The 18699-nt window shown below is 42.3% G+C and overlaps 2 protein-coding genes across 3 annotated transcripts in view; one reads left to right on the plus strand and one right to left on the minus strand.

Annotated features, from left to right (window-relative positions):
* Positions 1-3473: 3473 nt before the first annotated feature.
* The window catches only part of LOC6530549 (leucine-rich repeat and immunoglobulin-like domain-containing nogo receptor-interacting protein 1), a 76793-nt gene continuing 61567 nt past the window's right edge, over positions 3474-18699 (minus strand). For both annotated transcript variants that reach the window (XM_015196426.2, XM_039372128.1), the window contains 2 exons: positions 15248-15408; positions 3474-6535 (listed from right to left, as the gene is read on the minus strand). In XM_015196426.2, the coding sequence (XP_015051912.1) occupies positions 5311-6535; positions 15248-15408 (1386 nt within the window). In that variant the 3' untranslated portion in view covers positions 3474-5310. The remainder of the gene's footprint in view (positions 6536-15247; positions 15409-18699) is intronic.
* Positions 12959-14857, plus strand: LOC6530548 (venom serine protease). Its single transcript, XM_015197330.3, has 7 exons — positions 12959-13189; positions 13243-13288; positions 13343-13503; positions 13568-14059; positions 14125-14179; positions 14237-14367; positions 14428-14857. Exons 1-7 carry the CDS (start codon positions 12994-12996, stop codon positions 14772-14774), a joined length of 1428 nt encoding a protein of 475 aa, XP_015052816.1. The 5' UTR covers positions 12959-12993; the 3' UTR covers positions 14775-14857.

Consider the following 18699-nt stretch of genomic DNA (forward strand, 5'->3'; position numbering starts at 1 on the left):
CATTTGCATGTGTATCGGGGTAGCAGACTGCTCCTCGGGCTTTGTGTAATGCGAAGCTGCAAGTTCAATGAAGCCAAAAGGTGTTGCCTTCCCATCCCTCAAGCTGTGAAATGGATGTGCAAATATTTTCATAAATTTGTATGCCAAAGTTTCAGGTGTCATGTTTGAAAACATCCCAGAGAAACCCCGAATTTCTCATAAAAATCGAGAAAAAAGTGTGCTGGAAATTTGATTTTTGCGGTGGCAATGAAATTTTGATTTCGTACATTGCTTCAAAAAAAAAGCAACCTGAAAAATTGCAGCGATAATTTTTGATAGAGCTGTAAATCTCAGTTTGATTCAAAGGAAGCGGTTTATGAAATTACAATGCAATTTATTGTGCCCCATAAATATTTTGGAGGTTTTTGTGACATTTTGATAAGTGGAAAATTTTCTAGGAGCTGTTTACAATGATTGGAAAGGAAAAGGTTTTTTTTTAACGTTTTGATTTCGCTTTCATTGCTGTGCAACTCTCACTTTTCGAACCCTTTCCTGAGGATATCTCCACAAAAAACGTAACTAATTCGCATGTCCTTCCGCTTGCCACTTATCTCTGCTGCTGTTATTTGGTGAAATATGGGGGATGTCGGGCCAAATAAAGGCGACCAATAAAAAGTGTGGCCAAGATAAGCAAAGTGGCGCAGACAAAGCCCGCAAAACAAAACCGGGAAAAAAGGCGACTGAAACCAGGTTGGAAAGCTGAACAAAAGCTGGCTGTGATTTAAGTTTTATTTTTTTTTATTTCCCCCTCGCGCCAGCAAAATTGATCAAGATATATAGGTATATTTTGCGGGGTAACCTGGTTAAGTGCACAGTCCAGCAGTCAAGATAAGTTTCCTGTTTTAGGTTTCTGGCTACGCTTTAAGCCCTTAATATGTGTGTCCAACTTTTGTTTAACTTTATTCGGATTTCTTTGACCGCACCGGTTAGTGTTGCTCCCGTATCCTTCGGGTTTGCCTAAGATGAATGCGTCTGCTTATCTGCTGGTCACTTTTCCTCTGTCTCGATTTCAATGTTGGGTATTCCCGCTATCCCGCTTTTCCGGGTTTTCCTTGCCTGTCAAACGCTGTTTTAGTGCCGGTTACAGGATACTCTAGTCCGCCCGATTATCTCCTGGCTCCAAGCTCAGTGCTGAAAGCGATATGTCTGCATGGTGGGCTGTCCCTTGTCCACGGGAATGGGAATGGGATATCCTTCGGCTTGACAGCATCTTAACTAATATAATGCCCAATTTTCTGTGGTTTATGGCTTACGACTGTCAATGCCTCGTCCGACCATCCATCTAAGCATTTGCTCCTCTGGGTTGAGCTTTTCACGGGGAAGCTTTTCACGGGATTTTCCTTGACCATTGAAAGGTCGTTATTTAAATTGATATAAATGATATGTCCTTGGGCTGCCGCTCCTTTCTCTTTGAGGTCTGTGTTTGGTCAGTACTTTGACATTCGGCGGCGCTGTAAGTGAATTTCAAATCGACATCAACGCTAAGTGACTTTGATTTATCATTGTGCATGAGTTATTTGCACACACGTTTGTGTCTCGACCACTATTTGAGCAATTCTCCTTGTCCAGAGTGCAAACACAGTGTCCTGTGGACACAGCTGTTGGACCCGCATGCTCAGGAGGCACGCAAACAATTAGCTGAAGTGGAGTGAAGTGTAGTTTCTGATTTCAGCCACACAACATCTTTTCAATTACATTAAAGCCATCGCCTCGGCGATATTTTATTGGGCAGTTTGCGCGTCTTTTAACAAATTGCAGGACATTACGTTTTTATGTTCGCAGGCGCTTGGTCCTGCTTCAGTGTTTATCAGGCTATAGCTCAAGATCCCCGCTTAATGGCATTGCTAGAGTGAAATTTCATTTGGCTCGGGCAATTAAAATGCCACTGAAGTCGTTCATTCAGATGGCTAGCTGCATTTAATGGAACACACTCATCCTTCGATTTCCTGCACTTTATGACTTATGTGCCAGTTTTTCCGAAACATTTTCCCAGCTAATTAAAGGACATCGCACAATGTTGCCAACCCAACCCAATTCTGAAGTTCGGAAGAATAATGTCAGAAATATTAATTACTTGCCATTATTCACACGCCTACACTCTGGATGCTCTCGAGACGCAGACTCAGGTGTTTCCTTCAATCCGTGGGATTTTCCGGGGGTTGCTACAGTGGGTGGTGTGTTGTGGGTGGTGGTGGGCGCTGAGTGGTGGGTGGTGGTTGGTGGTTATATTTCATGCCCCAACAAATGCCCCACAATCATTCAAACACAGACACGGGGGATTTGTCGCCGTCTAAGCCCAACGTTGAGTTGAACAACTCAATGAGTGGCGGGGACCCAGTTTAAATGAAAGTGAGCTCCCGGCATGTTAATTATTTAGAAAGCATTCAGATTTATTTACTTAATTCTTCTGTCTTTTTGTTGTTGGTTTTTTTGTATGTTGCTTTCTCCCTTTGTTGTTCTACATTTTTTATTTGTTCTTGCAAGTGAGTTGGGAATTGTTTTACATCACGAGTTTCTATGGTGCTCGCGAGTAGTAGTGCGTCAAATGTGTCTGAAGGGAGTTATATCATTACATCTGGGATACTTGATGATTCAATTCACGTTTTAAAAGGGAGTCAAAAAGATGTTTCAGGCCTATAGATAATATTGTACTCTCCCAATGTTTTAATGTCAACTGCACGTACCTGAAAGCCAAATGATCGTTTAGTCTGTAGTTAAACCATCATTATATCTTATTTTTTTTTACCATTTTAACATATTCCTTTACTATTGGAACAGTATGGTATACATGGTAAATTTTTAATAATTTATAGAAAATATTTTCTTTCGCATGCAGCTTGCCGATTTAGTTTTCCTACTCAGTAGAGAAATATTTCGTTCAGTTGCAACTTAAATTGTTTGCCTTCAGCAGGACTTAACAGCTTTAGTGGAAACCAACAATTCAGCACAATTGACTGGGCAGTAAATATTTTACTTACTTTGGTTTACTGAGCCACATATTTCCACCACTCCCTTTGTTTGTTTGTTTTTTTTTGTTGGTTTTTTTGGCCTTTGTCCTGCTGTAGGCGTTTTGGGTTACTTACTTATGTGGGAGGCTGTATTTGTCGAGCACTTGTTTCGCCACTAGATTTATGCCTTTTCTTCTGCAGTTTCAGATTCAGTTTCAGTTGCCTGGGACCACTCCCTGTGCTGGGATATACAAGTATTTTATTTGTTTTACATGGATTTGTGCCTGGCTTCGTTTTGCTGCCCAGTAAATTTGTCGTATTTTATGCCATCTGATAGAAGGAAAAGCAAACACGACTTCATCTAGGTAAATCCTATATTTATTACGAGATGTACACAAATTTGCAGCTTGCCACATTGATGCCTTTCCATGTTGTTCCCAGTTGATTAGAGTAAAAAGACAGTTTTTAATTTCTCGTTTCTTTTTATTTCGCTTCATCATTTTCTTCAGTCTTCGTATAAGAAATAACATTTTGTTGTTGTTGTTGCTGTTGCTGTGGGTGTCTCTATCATTTAATTAAATATTTTTGCGTATGTATATCATATTATTAGATTTAAACTTACGTTTGCCTGGCTTCAATTTGCCTTTTCCCTTGCTCTTTTTGCACCTTTTATACACAAACTGCTTTTTATTTATGTTCAAATTGTATTTTCTGTCGGTTTTTCCTAAATGCATTTCGTGCATAGCCAGCCTGCTTTTTGATTTTACTTATTTAGTACATACGCATATGCTTTTTATTTTAGAAATATTTTTACACTGGCTTTTTGTGTGCACTGTGTATGTGTTTGTGTGTGTATGTGTGTGTGTGTGTTTGTGTGGCTATTTTATGCAAATACCGGTTAGTTTTGGTCGCTATTTGCTATTTGCCTTGCTGTTGTCGCATTTAATTAAATTATTATTCGCAAATCAAACTCAACCGAAAAATAACAACGAACGAGCCTTGATTCTGAGTTATTGCTTTTTGGAAATCATTTATTCTTAAATCAATAATCTATGCACTTGACTAATGTTTTAAAATGCATTCCATAAATTATTTACAGTAAACGTTCAAGCACTCTGCTGAGTGGCTGAGTGCATCGCCATTGTGGGATATTTACAAATTATATTTATAATTTCATCAACTTTGAGTTCTGGCTCACTAAGATAATATAGGTGTTATAATTTAATTTTTAGTTTTTCGTTTTCCACTTAATATTTTGCATATTGTCATTCGAGATGTGTGCTAAAGTTAGGAAACTTGGGAATATGCTTCAGCAGGATAATGGATGCCAATAGACAGTTGGATTCTTTGGCAGTTGGATTCATTCAGTTAGTTCTAGGCTGGACTGGACTGGACTATTTGGTCCCCATTAGTTTATTTGTCTGCCAAAGTGTGTGTCTTGCTCTCCGTATATCCCAAACGTTGAAGACATATTCAGTAAATTCATGAATCAAATCCTTTAGCTTGCACCCTGCTACATCGTTATACCTAATATATATTCAAATATTCATATATATATTTAAATTCACTTGTTAAGTTCTTATTCGCTAAATGCTATCTAGAGTATTCGAATGCTAAATGCCATTTTAACTATGAGTGGGAGAGAAAGAGTGAGTGAGATTTGAATGCAGCTTAGCTTAGTTTGGGGCCAGCAAAATGGTTTCTTTGAAATCGTATTCGTCTCTTAGCTTAGCGGTTAGTATACATTTCTAATATATCTGTTATCCGTAGGTAGTTAAGAGTATTTGTATGCTTTCTATACACGTAGACATATCCCTTGTTTCATTTGACGCTTGTTAAACTTTGTGGTTTTATTCGAAAAAAAAAGTTAACAAAGGTAAATCACTATGGTGTGGCATTAGTGAAAAATCTCGATAATGCAGAAGATTTCTAGAAGTTTTTCGAAAAATCATAGTTACATTAGCCATCCCTCCTACCCATCTGCTTATGATTTTAGGAAAACCAGTCGCATCTGATCGAAGATCACTTTAATCGCATCTAATGCATCATCGAAATTTCCCACTAGAAGCTACCAGTTTTAGTGGCTACATCCTCTCCTAAACCCGCCTTAAACTAACCTCTCACTTTCCCTGTTTTCGCTTGTGTAAACCCCCTGGATTTAGCCAACTCAGAACTGGCCACTGGCCTTGGCGCTCTGTACACAGCCCCGATAGTTGTTATTGTTGTTGTGGTGGTGGTGGTGCTGGAGGTGGAGATGGTTCAGCCCGACCATTTCGATATCCGTATTAGTCTGGGACACCCGCTCGCCCGTGCCACGCCCACGTCATACGTAGACCACATGCGGTTTGCCGGACGAGGGGGGAACGGGCGAAGGACCAGCCGAGGAGTTGGAGTGGTTCAAGGACGCCGCCTGCTTCAGCTTGCTCATGGTGTGAGTGTCCGGATACTCGTAGTGATCGAACCGCTCGTAGAGATGCTCCGGCTCATCGTCCGCCTCCTTAACGGGCAGTTCCCAGGGCTTCAATGCCCGGTACTCATTGGCAATGGTCTGGGCCGCCAGGTAGCGCTCCAGTTCCAGCTTGTCCAGTTGTGGCAGAGTCGTCTGCTGGTACTCATGGTTGCCATTGCCCCCATGGGACTGCAGTGGCATGGCCTGATGGTAGTGGTGGTGCGCCTGCAGGGTTTGGGCATGATGCGGATAGTTGAGGGTCATGCCCAAGCCGTTGACATGGTTACCGCCGCCCAGGGTCATGCTCATGCCAAGGCCGAGACCTCCGGGATTGTGACCCTGCAGGATGCGATCGTGAACGTTGATGATGCTCTTGCTGGTGCGCATGGGACCGCGTTCGTGGAGCAACTTCCTCCGCCGCTTGACAAAGCGCAGGTAGTAGAGCACGCTGATGCCAATCATGGCCACCAGCAGGCAGGTGATCACCGCACAGACCACGGTCACAATGTGGGCGGGGCAGGTGATCTCGCCCTCGCTCATGGTCAGCAGCTTCCTCCGCGTTCGCACCTTGTCCCGCCAGATGTCGCAGCCAATCTGCTGGCGATCCATGCGCAGGATGCCGGAGTTCCTGTTCGAGGCGGACGTGGCCAGCTCATAGGCACTGGGCTCGGTGGTGTGCAGGGCATTCACTATATGCTGCTCGGCTATGTAGGCAGCCAAGGCGGCCACTCCATCATCCGTGGAGGCCACGGCGGTGGCCTCATCCGCCTGCTCCTCGTCATCGGCTTCCTTGGCCAGAGCAGCCACCGCCCCACCAGCTGCGTGCTCCATGGCGGGATCTACTCCCTCGAAGTTGCCGGTTACCAAGCGCCAGAGCCACAGCAGCGAGCAGTTGCACTGCAGCGGGTTGTCCCCCAGGTAGAGCTTCTGCAGCTGATCCACCGGGAACTGGGCGGAGTACAAGGTCTGCAGGCTGTTGCTCTGCATGTAGACCTCCAGGATGTTGGGGTTGCCCTGGAACAGGCGCATCGGTATGTCGCTCAGCTGGGGATTGTTGTTCAGGTGCAGCGTCTGCAAGTGGGTGTTGTCCACAAAGGCTCTGGAAAATGAAAAAAGGAATTTTCGTTATAAACAACTAACATTCATGTTTTACTTATGAAAATGTGTTCAATGCTACAAAATTGATTATTCACCGTCAAAAGGAAAGAAACCCATTTCAACCTTAAATGAATGTACTTTTAGTTAAAGTGATTTATATTGAATATATTTTTTTATTATTGAAAATAAAGATCATGAGGTCAAACGTGAATTTCTGAAATAATTAAATTACTATTTAAAGCGGCCGCAGTTTTCCCGCAGTGATGGCTTTAATTAGCCGACTGACTATCTCTCTCCGCCATTCGTACTATCATTTTTTATTATTTTGCCAGGCTCCAGTGCTCTGTTCGTTTTAATTATGCACACTGCACGATGCATCAGCATTCAACTTAAATGCCAGGCAATGAAATACATGAATAACACACAACCGCTCAGCAGTTTTCCCAGCATTTTCCGGCGACACACACAGACACACTCGCACACACATGACAACGTCAGAGCTTCGACTTAAGCGACATGGATTTATTTAGCCTGCGTCTATTTCAACTTAATAAAAGAGGAGGTGGATGAACGGAGGGGACAAAAAGGGGAGGCATTAAGGGGCAAAAGGAAGAAGGACGAGGCAGCAAGCTGACAAGGCTCCATGTTATTCGAGCTCCGTGGAGCGTTGTCGTAAATCCCTGCCAAGTTAAGTCAACGCGCTAAGTCGCTGACTTGGGGGAAAGGATGCAGGACTGCAAGGATGCTAAGCGAGTGTGTATGCGTGTGTGTGTGTGCAGTGCATTACCCAATAGCTAAGACCCAAGACCAGATCCTGCCAGACAGTCTCAGATGTGGCTGCAGCTGAACGAAATAAGTGCAACGTGGCGTATGAGCAACATTCGGCGAGGAGCTCCGTGCTGACTTGACTTACTCCGCTGACACAAAGCGAATTTGTCGCTTTTAAGCGTTCTGAAGCAGGCCACATTTCATTTCAATACTTGCAGCTTGCAACTTGCATTTCATGTTAAATGAACGCATTTATTGCACAAGCTGCATTTGCACTTGCAGTTGCATTTCCCAAGGAACCAAGGAACCAAGGAACCAAGGAACCCAAGATCCAAGGACTCAAGAACCCGCTGAGCGCATTGATTTGATAAGTGGCCGCGTTTTGTTAAACCCTTCGAGGCCACGAGCATCCAGCGAATTCATTCGACTGCGACTGGTGATGAATTCGAATGGCAGTGGCAATGAGAACGAAAATGGTTTGTCAGCTCTAAACTGTGGAATTCATTAGGTTGACTGATGTCCTAAGGGATTGGCAAGCGGACTTTTGGCAACTGTGTACCCCACATATGAGTATAAAATATTTATTTATACTACGAAACCAGGATTAAAAGCAATCTTGAATGGTTGTTATTGTATAAGTAGCGTGAAGTCTGTTCCAACTGTGCAAAGAATGTGTGCAAAGTCCTTAGAATCTCAAGCATCTACCGCCATTCGCAGCCAGACACACTTATCATTACCACACAATGCCCGCCAACCCGCATTCCAATTTACCTGAGCTCCAGCACTACTATCGTTCCACCTTTTGCACATTCAATTTCATGGCAAGTTTAACATTCAACTTAACTAAGTTCGGAAAAACCTCAATTGCAGGCGATCAACGTAAAAAAAATGGGTCTTTGCATTACCAAAACAAACTCTGTCTGCATACGACATAAGCCGAAACTTACCCAAAACAATTTAGCGGGTAGCGCCAAAACCGCACGAGCAAAAAATAAATTCAATTATTTGTGCAAATATTATGCAAATACCCCAGCGAGGCGGAGCCAACACGGAAACGTGACATCTAAGGAACTTTTTTGGGGGCTCTTGCGAGGGGCTCCACAGGTTGATGATTTACCTCATAGACCTGTTGTTTGGCCCAAAGTGCAACTGCCTAAAAAACCAAGTGACAAGGCAAACAAAATGGCGAGAAAAGGGAAATGTGGGTGAATGAGGGGTTGCGTGTGCTGCGGACCCACCCTTTTGCTGTTTGCCTTTGGTTTTTGGTCTGTTTCCCGCGATTCAAACTTCATTTTGCATGTTTCATGTTCTCGACTGGCTTCTCAACCTCCCCTGATTTTGGTTTTTTTTTCATTTTTCCCCACTATTTTGTCTGCGTTTGCCAACGTCAAACGTGCGGAAACGGAAACGGCTGCTATGGGTGAAGGCATGTGTGTGTGTGTGTCTCTAGCTGCGTGTGTGTGCCATAAATGTTTGCCTTGTTCCGATCTTTCTTTTTCCCTTTTATGCAAATTGTCAGTGTGTGTGTGTGTTTGTGTGTTGTGCGAATCTGAATTGGAATTGCTCGAAATCCGATTGAAATGTTTGCTGTCCATGTTCGCTGGGTTCAGTCACGACTCCCAGGACTTTCCACAGCGTCGGAGTTCAGTCACATCGTCAACTCGTTGGCAGGATGTATGTTGGATTGGTGTCTGGACGGTCAATCAGGCAGCCTGTCAAACAGTTTGTCAGTCGCTTTTTGATATAGTTTTGAATGGAAGTCAATCCGTTCGGTCGCCCAACTGCCACAAATCCCCACATCTCCCCACATCTGGCCACATCATTTGATTGACGTTTTAACTACATCAAAATATAAAAGGATAGGCACTCAATAGGCCGACGATCTCCACTTTCTGGGGTTGTTGAGCTCTCTGACAACTTAAACCAGCTCTCGAGTTTCAGCCACACCAAACCGATAATCAATGCACATGCACGCTATCTCAAAAGCTTGGGGACACATTATCCATCAAATGATATGGCCGTGCAATTTGTTAATGACATTTTAAACGTTTTTAAATTACGTATACGCCCACATGGTCCTTTAATTTTTCACCCATATGATAGGCAAGTGGGCGTTTTTACAAGAAACTGCTATGTGGAGAAATTTGCCGCAATTACGCCCCTTTAATTTGACATAATCACAGTTTACTTATAAACATAAATCTGGGAGAAGTCATCTCGAGTTGTGTAAACTTAAAGAAATAAAGATTTAAATTATGTTCTTGCATACTTTAATTCATCCAAAGAGGTAATTGAAATATTCGTGTTAATTTACAACTATAATAACTATAAATAAACTAACACTGGTAATAATTCGAGTTTTACCTTATTATGTCACTGCGTAAATGCAAATGCACGGAAAATGTGTGGAGAGCTAATTAAGCTCGTACATCATTTGATGGCATTTATGGCCCAAACACTTGGCCATTTTCCTGGCGTATTTTCATTGCCCGCGACATTTGCCATGTTTCCCATTAAAGACAAGAGGTCAACGAGTGAGTGCTTAGAGTGGCCATTAAATGGGCCTCTCAATACGATTATCAACCGTAGAGTCAATGACTGCCATTTGCAGGAGTTCCCTTTTTTCCTGCGCTGCTCTGATTGAGGGAAATGTTTATAAGAAATATGTCAGACTAATGAGCCAACAACGCGGGGAGAATCTTAGTAAACAAGAGCAGAGTAAATTTACACAAAGAACTGAGTCCAAAGGGTGGGGCTTTTGCTACGTCTTTCCTCTGTTCTGTTATTTGTGCTCGAAAAAGTATGCAACGATTATTTTTCCAGAGACAGCGCGTAACGCAGAATTTGCAGACAACAAAAAGCTGAAGAAAAGACAAAATGAAAGCAGGAAGAAATTGCGGAAAACAGAACAACATAAACATGCCATATTTCTCCATAAATTATGAGCTGGGAATTTTTCAAGGCGGCAGCCCACGTCGTGAGTAGCTATTATGCGTATTTACCAAGGGAAATAGGGCGTTTAGTCTTAGAAAGTCCCCCGTCCATCCATGCATATGCATTTTCCACACCCTTAACCCCCTACTGCCTTCGAATTCGCGAGAGTTGAATTTAAATAGAGCTATAATATAGTACTTTGGCATAATGGCGCAGCATTCGCTACACTTGTGTACAGGTGAGGGCAGCTCCGGCTTAATTAGCAGTGCTTTTAAGTGATTCTGTTTAAATGAAAAACAAGACAAGTGGCAATTACCAAGAAATTGGACAGAATATATTATGGGATGCGGAAAAGTAGCTAATAAAGAGGATAATTGGAGAATTGTATGAAAACAAATAAACTGTATTTCCGAGGTAACAATAAAGAAACACCTAATAATTTATAGACTTCTTAGGAATGGCTATGGCTAAAGTAATTTAGTAATTTCGGCATATGTCCTGGATCCTTTTTACCCTCCCAGACTTAATTTCTAATCCATTACAGTCCGCTTAGTCCATTACACTCGAATTCAATTCTCAATTGTCACATTCAACTCCTCATTAGAATTCAGAGCGCAGTCAGGGCAGTTGGGCCTGTTCCCAAAAATTGGGGATCAGCAACCCCAAAGCTGTCCGCAAAACAAATGTCACACACGAGCCCCCGACCGCCTTTCGCATAAATTTTAAAACAATTAGTTTCAATTTTGAAATCCACAACCAAATAAACCGGCCAACACCTACCGTCCGTTTTCCCGAGTGACTTTCTGCTATTAAGTCATGTTCACTTTCACATTCCCTTTGAAATCAGCTACCACTTTCGAAAATTCGAAAACTCCTGTTTCCAGGGGTTGTTTGTTTTTCTGTTTTGCCAAGGGGGGTGAAAGTGGGTGGACGACGTGCTGCTACCTAATGAATTTTGCAAGGACTCGCGCTGATTGTTTGGGTGTAAGGATTTCATAATGAGCAGCGATTTGTGGAAGGGGCAAGCACACACGGTCCTTTGCAGAAATGTATCCTGTCGCCCCATAAACTCGACTATCAACGTGTCGCCATCGCTGCTCGTCCTTTTCCGCCGCCAACGTGTCCCCCTTCAGATTTCAATTAACGCATTTGCATAAATATTTACGTGTATGTGTCGCTATCTCTGTCTTTGGGGGTTTCTCTGTCTATCGCTCTGAACTTGAAAGCACTTTGCTACGAATTTCTGTGAGGGGAAAATATGGTGAAGGATTGTAATCTTGGCAATACTATGTAGAGCTTTTACCTTTTACCCTCAAAAAAAGTTCCACATATTGTAATTAGAATTCCAAAAATGTCACGTTTAAATTATTTATATGGTAAAATGGTTTTTAGACATACATATATGACAGCCTTAAGAAATTTACACAGCATCTATTGTGCCCCTTTTTATTTCTAAGTAACTCTTTACATAAAAATCCAAATGCCATAAAGCATAAGAAAATAAAATCCTGCGAATTTGAGTTATCTATTGTTCGTCAGTTAACTCAGTCGAGGCAAACGTGAATTTAGTTTGCAAATCAGTCAACACAGACACACTCACCGTACTTACATGTACACTACACAAACCAGTATGCAAATGTGTGTGTGCAGATTGAGCAACAATTTCCACAGTCTGCGAACAATGTGTGTGGAAAAGTTTACACAAGCCTGAGACAGAGACCAAACAAAAGCCGAACAAAAAGCAAAAGCAATTACAAAGGCCAACAGAGTGGGTGGCTAGCGAAAGCGGGCGGAGAATGTGGGTGGGTGGTGCGTAGGGCGGATAAGCCTCAACCAAACTTGGGCCAAGAAAATCAAACGAAAGTTTCAAATTAAACTCATTTAAATGGCTGCATACGATGCTGCTGCTGTCTGCTGTCTGCTTTCCCTTTCCTTTGGCGGGGAATCCCCACCGAACTCCGCTCATCGCTTGTCATGTAAGTCATGTTAATGTCATTGTAAAGCGGCATGTCGCCCTGGGGGCGTGGCATGTGGCTGCTACCGAGCGCAGATATATATCTGCCACATAGCTACTACCTCTCTGCTGTCGGTGGTTGATTGACATGGCCAATTCAAAGGCAGGCAGAGGCAGGAAGGCAGGCAGTCGTCGAGACTCGTCCATTGATTTGATATGAAAATTGCCCGGAATTATTGAATTAACATATGCTCGAGTTGAGCTCAAGCATGTGCCCCTGCCACGCCCCGCCACGCCCACACGCCGCCTCTTCGGCTGAGGGCGCTTGTGTGGTGGCATCTTATTACCAAAAGCGTATTAGCCATGATTGATTGCATCAAGCAATAATGATTTGTCTGCCGCCTAATTCTGTAGCGGAGTACACTTTAAAATGAAATGAACTTAAGAGTACTGAAAACTTATGAATTGGCATTCCAGAGGGCGTTCCCCAATTTAGTCTCACTGTTTTATTCGTATTCATTGATCATTTATGTACTTGAAAACGTTTTAATTTATTTTTATAAAATATAAATATTACATTTTTGTTTACTATATGCCGTCTTATCGGCACACTGAAGAAGCACATGCCTGTATTTAAAGTTGACATTTGGTACTGATGCGCTGCAGATCTCTTTTAATTGGATCGCAGATGAAAAGGGCTCTCTTCTACACGTTACTCTTATCAGTTTGATTCCTTTTGAGCTTCAGTAGCGCGGGGATTGTGTTTTTTTTATCAGTTGCTGCCGAGTGATTCGAGGAGAAAGATGTGCTGCTTGGTTTCGTTACTTATAATCGCGGTGGTGCTCTGCCAAAATTCGTCCGCACAGCTTCTTGATGAACAATGTGGAGAGGTGCTACCCTATAAAATTAGAGGCGGATTCGTGCCGGAAGCTGCTCCATTTATGGCCGCCTTGTATAACAACAGCGAATTTTTCTGTGGTGGATCCCTAATACATAAGCGTGAGCCACTTGGTGTTTCGACTGAAAACCCATATTAACAAATATTTTTCTAGAATTTGTTCTAACCGCAGCGCACTGCGTAGAGTACTTGCAAGAAGTGTAAGTCCCAACATTGTAAGGATGAAAATTAAATTTAATTGCTAACTATCTTAGAACCGTCCACTTGGGAGGATACAATCGATCGTGCCCGATCACAGAATGTAATTACGTGGTGCAACTAAAGGCCATGGTAATAAGGCATCCTTTTTCGAACATTAATGTTTATCTAAACGACATAGCTTTGCTGCGACTGGAGCGCGAAGTGGCTTTTGAAGGTAAATGGTGCAACGAACAGAAACCATAAAAGCATCAAACATAAAAGGGTACATTGTTTTACAGTCCATATACGACCAATATGCATTAGCCTTGACGAGGAGCTAACATCAGATAGTGAACAATTTTTCACGGCGTATGGATGGGGTTGGACGGATCCGACGCAAAAAAAACCAAGTGACATACTGAGAGCGGTCAGTTTGGAGCAGTCTCAGTGCAACTATAAAGGCAAAAACACAATATGCGCGGGCGGCATTAAGGGAGACACCTGTGAGGGTGACTCTGGTGGTCCATTGGTAGGCAATTTCAAACACCTTGGCAAAACTAGACATTTACAGTACGGGATACTGAGCTACGGCAGCAGCGAGTGCGATGGATCCTCTGGCGTCTATACTGATGTAAATGCGTACAAATCGTGGATAGCTAACGTCGTTCTTGAAAACGAACCGAGAATCTTGCAAGAGAAGTGCAAGAGCGATTGGGGTAGTAATGTTTTGGTCCGCCTATGGGAAATGTCACTAATTGAGTATAAATCCGCCGGTGCCCTTATCACAAATCGTGAGTAGTGATTTTCAATTAGATAACGCTTATATTTATATGTAATTTAATTTAACTCTTCCAAGAATTGGTTTTGACTGCTGCCAGTGTTTTCCCTGACGTCTTTAATGCCACCGAAATGTAAGTATTTGCGTGGAATATTTAAAACATATGAAAACTGTATTTGTTTCTATGCAGCGAAGTAGAATCTATATATCAGCAAATCCATCGCGTCAAATGGGTTATCAGGCATCCCAACTTCAGCCGATCGCCATCAATAAGGAATAACATAGCTGTGATTAGGCTGGCTCAAAGGGTTTCAAAATTAGGTAAGACCAGACAATTTCTTAGTCATCTTTATAGTGAGTGATGAACTCATGCACTTGCAGATCTTGAGATACCAATCTGTGTGGGGCTGAACTTGAGTCCTCCGACGACTTGGAGTGCCTACCTTTACAGTGACAAATTTGAGTTCTTGGGCAGTCGGAATGTAAATTTAAAGAGGATCCATGAATGCTCTGTGGAAAGCGATCAGATCTGTGTCGAGAAGCCGAATCAATTGGATTATGCACCGTACGAGACACCTGGTTTTGTGATAGGTACAAATCAAATGTTTAAGGGAAAGGAAAGGTACATGATTGCGGGCATAATAAGCCATACTCAAGATAACGCCATCGTCTTTACAAATATTCAAGACCACGCCAAATGGATTGCTAGACAAATGATATACACATAGCGTTACTTCTATCTATATTTTTATAGCACTGACACATTTGGAAAAAATGTAATAAAATCACCTGATAAATGGTGTCGTTAATGCATACATTTTGAACTTTTGATTGCCATTATGTGTATATTGCCCACATTATATATAAATGAAATCTATAGTTTCAATCTAATGAAAAGAGAGAGAGAGCGAGTAAGTCGAAGGAGTCTGGTGACTGGATAATTTCAGGTGCATGCTGCTTATTGTTGAATTTAAGCCCCAATCATTGTGTTGGAAATGACTTTTATTCAGCTTAGCTGCAAACACCCAAAGGATCGCAAACTTTCAAACAGCTTGACATCATCTTACGCTGGTGTCTTGTTTATTGTGAGCTCGCCCTACAGCGAAAATAGTTTCCTTTTCGTCTGACCCACTTTCACTTGTACTTGTGTACGCTGAATCGAGCTGTTGGTGTGGTGCAAAAGTTTTGGCCAAGAACTTACCTCGAATCGATGCGCTGCAAGAAGTCCAGCCGGCTCAAATGCAATTCGCGCAAATGAAACAGGTTGAGGAAGGCGACGGCGGGCAGCTGGGAAAAGCGGTTGCCGCCCAGGTTCAAATAGGTGAGGTTCGAGAGTTTCGAGAGCTGCTGTGTAGGCACCATCTGCAATAAAGGGAAGAACAAGTGGCATTTTATTTGGAAAGCATTCAAAATAAAAAATGAAAAGTTTCGCCCAGCTGGGTCAAATTAAATATGAATGCGGGCCACTCAACTTTAAAAACGTTTTGCGGTGGGAAAATGAGCTTTGCTTTCCAACCCCAAAAAAGTGAACACTAAACAGTTAAAAAAAGGGAAATCAATAGAAAAGCGTTGCTTACGCGACTGCAGCGGAAACGGAAACGCGCGTCATGTTCTTCCCCCTTTTCCCGGGTTTTTTGTTCCATCACTTCTGCTGCCCGGCAAATTCGTCTGTGTTTTTCGCTTTTTAGGGGGCAATAAAATCAATCTTGCAACGAATTTGTTACAACTACTGAGACAGCTTCGAGGAGAGTGTGGCATGCATAAAAGAAGAGGTTTCCTTTTTTGTTTTTTTTTTTTTTCTGTTCGGAAGGAGCGGGCCAAAAGCTTTTGGCTGTAATTTTGGCTGCCACTTGTGTTCACCTTCCTTGGCACCCCTTGTTCGTATTTCGTCTTTTGCCTCCGCTTCTCCGGCTTTTCCGCTTTCCCCGAATTTTCCCTCCCTTAGCGTGTCGGAAGCTACGTGCCAGGCGTCCGGACACGAACACACTCCGCGATAACGTAATGAACTTCTGGGTGTGGGGGGGAAAAACTCCGGGAAAGCGGGAAAAATATAGAAAACGGGGGAGAGCCGAAATGAGGCGGAGAATGGAGGCGGCCTAGTGTGTAGCAAATGAATTCAAATGCTGGCCCAAAGTTCATAAGTCGGCAAAAATGGCTGAAAATTAAAAGGCATTACGCATACGCAATGTAGGCCATGCCGGGCAATTGTTTAACCAAATGGCAACACTTTTTTTTTGCCGCCCCCCATTATTTATATTGCAAACGCCAGCGATTTTTTTTCATTTCTGTGCGGGTGTTTTCATGTTGGCACTGCACTCAAAGGAAACCCCGTCAACTGCTGGACTAATTAAAAGGCTTTTCCCCTACAGTTCCGCATTTCCCGCAATTTTCGGACCCAGGCGGCGTGGAAAGCGGCGTGAGTGGAGACTGCAGAAAGCGGAAGGGTTGCAAAAGACTCGGAAAAGAAAGTGAAATTTATTGAGTTTGATTTTTCCATTCAATTTGCCCATTTCCTCTCACTTCCCAGTGGGGAAAATGCAGTAGCAAGTATTGGAAAAGTAAAAATGAAAGCTAATTGCCGAGTAATTGCCAAATGAAATCAGTACAGTAAAATCATTGGAGATAGCAAAAAAAACCCGCACCTTAAAGCATTGAAAATATTTACGCCATCACCTGTACGAATTCTCAGGCAGAAAAATATAAAGTTTTGCAGTTGTGCAACCCAACGTAAAATTTATGCAACGGAATACAAACAAAACTGAATGATAAAATGCAAATAAATAAGGTTCGTATATGTACACGCTCGTCCCTAAAATAATAGTGAAATATGGTTTTATTTAAACTTTATGCGAATTTATTCTCGAATATTTTTGCAATTAGTCCTTTTAATCTGAAAGTTGAGTGCAATAATGTTTCTGTATTCATATTTATACACATAATGGAAAATCATAATCTGCAACAGAAAGTACAAACACAATTCGTTTTCCCACTCATCGCAAATGCGAGTATTTTTATTGAATTATGAAAATGTGGAATTGTCCATTCCTTTTTTTTTTAACTGTCTCCCATTGAAATATTTCGAATTTGCACAGAAAGGAAATATTTAGAATAAACTGTCTATTGTACGAAGTATTCACTGTTACTGCATATTTTTTTTTGATTATTTCCCTTTATGAACTGGGAATTGAACAAAGGTAGTCCGGGACCATTTCGGTAATATTTAATGTTTAAAGAGTTCAGTACGTATAGTCAAAGTAGTATTATAATAAATTATTTAACAGGGAATTCTCCGACTCCTGATTTAACTCCTTTCTTTAAGGTTTCAGCTGCTCCAGTTTTACATCAGCCACATGCAGTGGGCATCTCCATTTAAAGCAGCTACTCAACACAATTCATAAATCATTTTCAGCACCTTCCATTCTACAAGCTTCGTGAGTTGTTTCAGACTTCAGTCATAATGCCAGTGCGTTAGTACCCTGCGACCCCTTGTATTTTCCGGAAAACTATGCTGATGCAGACAACAATTTCATGCACTAGCCGCATGCCAAAATGGGGCAGAATGTCTGGCGGCGGATATATCCTCTGTGCATAATAAAACAACAATCTGTCCAATAGGAAAAAGAATGTCATTTGAAAATACCGGAACAGGTTTGCAGCGGCAGATTTACCCACGGCCAGGGACTTCCTGGAAATGCTGGGAATAAAGGGTTCAGGGGATAGCGAGTGGGTGGTTGACCGACCGACCATATTTCAACTACAAAATGCCAAAAGGTATTTTAAGTAGTTTCGAACTGATTCCGAGCGCCATAAATTCCTCCGCACCGTCAGTTGCCGTTGACTACACGCGGCTGCTGCTGCTGCTGCTGCTGCTGCTGCTACTGCTGCACCTGCTTAGAAAGTCCTTTTTAGCCATCAGACAGGACACAGGACACACACGCACACACACACTTTATCCCTTCCTAACGACCCGGGGCATATATATATGCACCTATACAGATTCCCAGCCACACGAAGCAAAAGGAGGCGATCTGGAGTGCAGGACTCGGTTGCATTGCATCCATCAGTTTGCATAAACAGGTTCCTGATGCTGCAACTACAGAGAACGGATTTTTTAGTATTTTGTTCTGAAAGAGTATTTAATTTATTGCAATCTTTGAGCTTCTATCTGATTTGGAAATTATTATCATTGATAATTTGAATTTAACAACCTTTAAAACCTTTTTTTCGTTTTGTATCTTCTTAAAACCTTCTCAAAGCCTTCCTTTACTTCTCACTGTGTACGGTATACCTGTGATTACATAAAAAGGCATTTCTGGAGACCGAGCTGCCTTCCCATTTCCATTATCTGAGTGTGGGATACCAGCCAGGACATGCAGTTTCGCCTTTGAGCTGGGGATTTGCACAACTCAGCTGAAAGTTGCGCACCTCTGGCTGGCTCGCATACAAAATGTGTGTCCTAATGATATGGTTTGGTCAATTTAAAGACGCAGGACTCGACTTGAAATGGAACCACAGCTCGACTGAGCTTTGATTGCCAATACTCGAGAATATGAGCTAAATGATATTCGAAGGTTTCTTCTAAATGGGAATCTAACAATTTTAATGGCAACAATGCTTTATACTATTCTGTTAACTTGCATTCCAAATGAAATA

The sequence above is a fragment of the Drosophila yakuba genome, chromosome 2R (assembly GCF_016746365.2).
Source record: "Drosophila yakuba strain Tai18E2 chromosome 2R, Prin_Dyak_Tai18E2_2.1, whole genome shotgun sequence".
Lineage (NCBI taxonomy): Eukaryota > Metazoa > Arthropoda > Insecta > Diptera > Drosophilidae > Drosophila > Drosophila yakuba.

What these genes read in the sequence shown, in the direction of transcription:
- LOC6530548 (XM_015197330.3), top strand. Translation starts at nt 12,994, where the DNA reads ATGTGCTGCTTGGTTTCGTTACTTATAATCGCGGTGGTGCTCTGCCAA. An exon ending in GCGCGAAGTGGCTTTTGAAG is followed by an intron (nt 13,504 to 13,567) that starts GTAAATGGTGCA and finishes ATTGTTTTACAG; the next exon opens with TCCATATACGACCAATATGC. An exon ending in CGGTGCCCTTATCACAAATC is followed by an intron (nt 14,060 to 14,124) that starts GTGAGTAGTGAT and finishes AACTCTTCCAAG; the next exon opens with AATTGGTTTTGACTGCTGCC.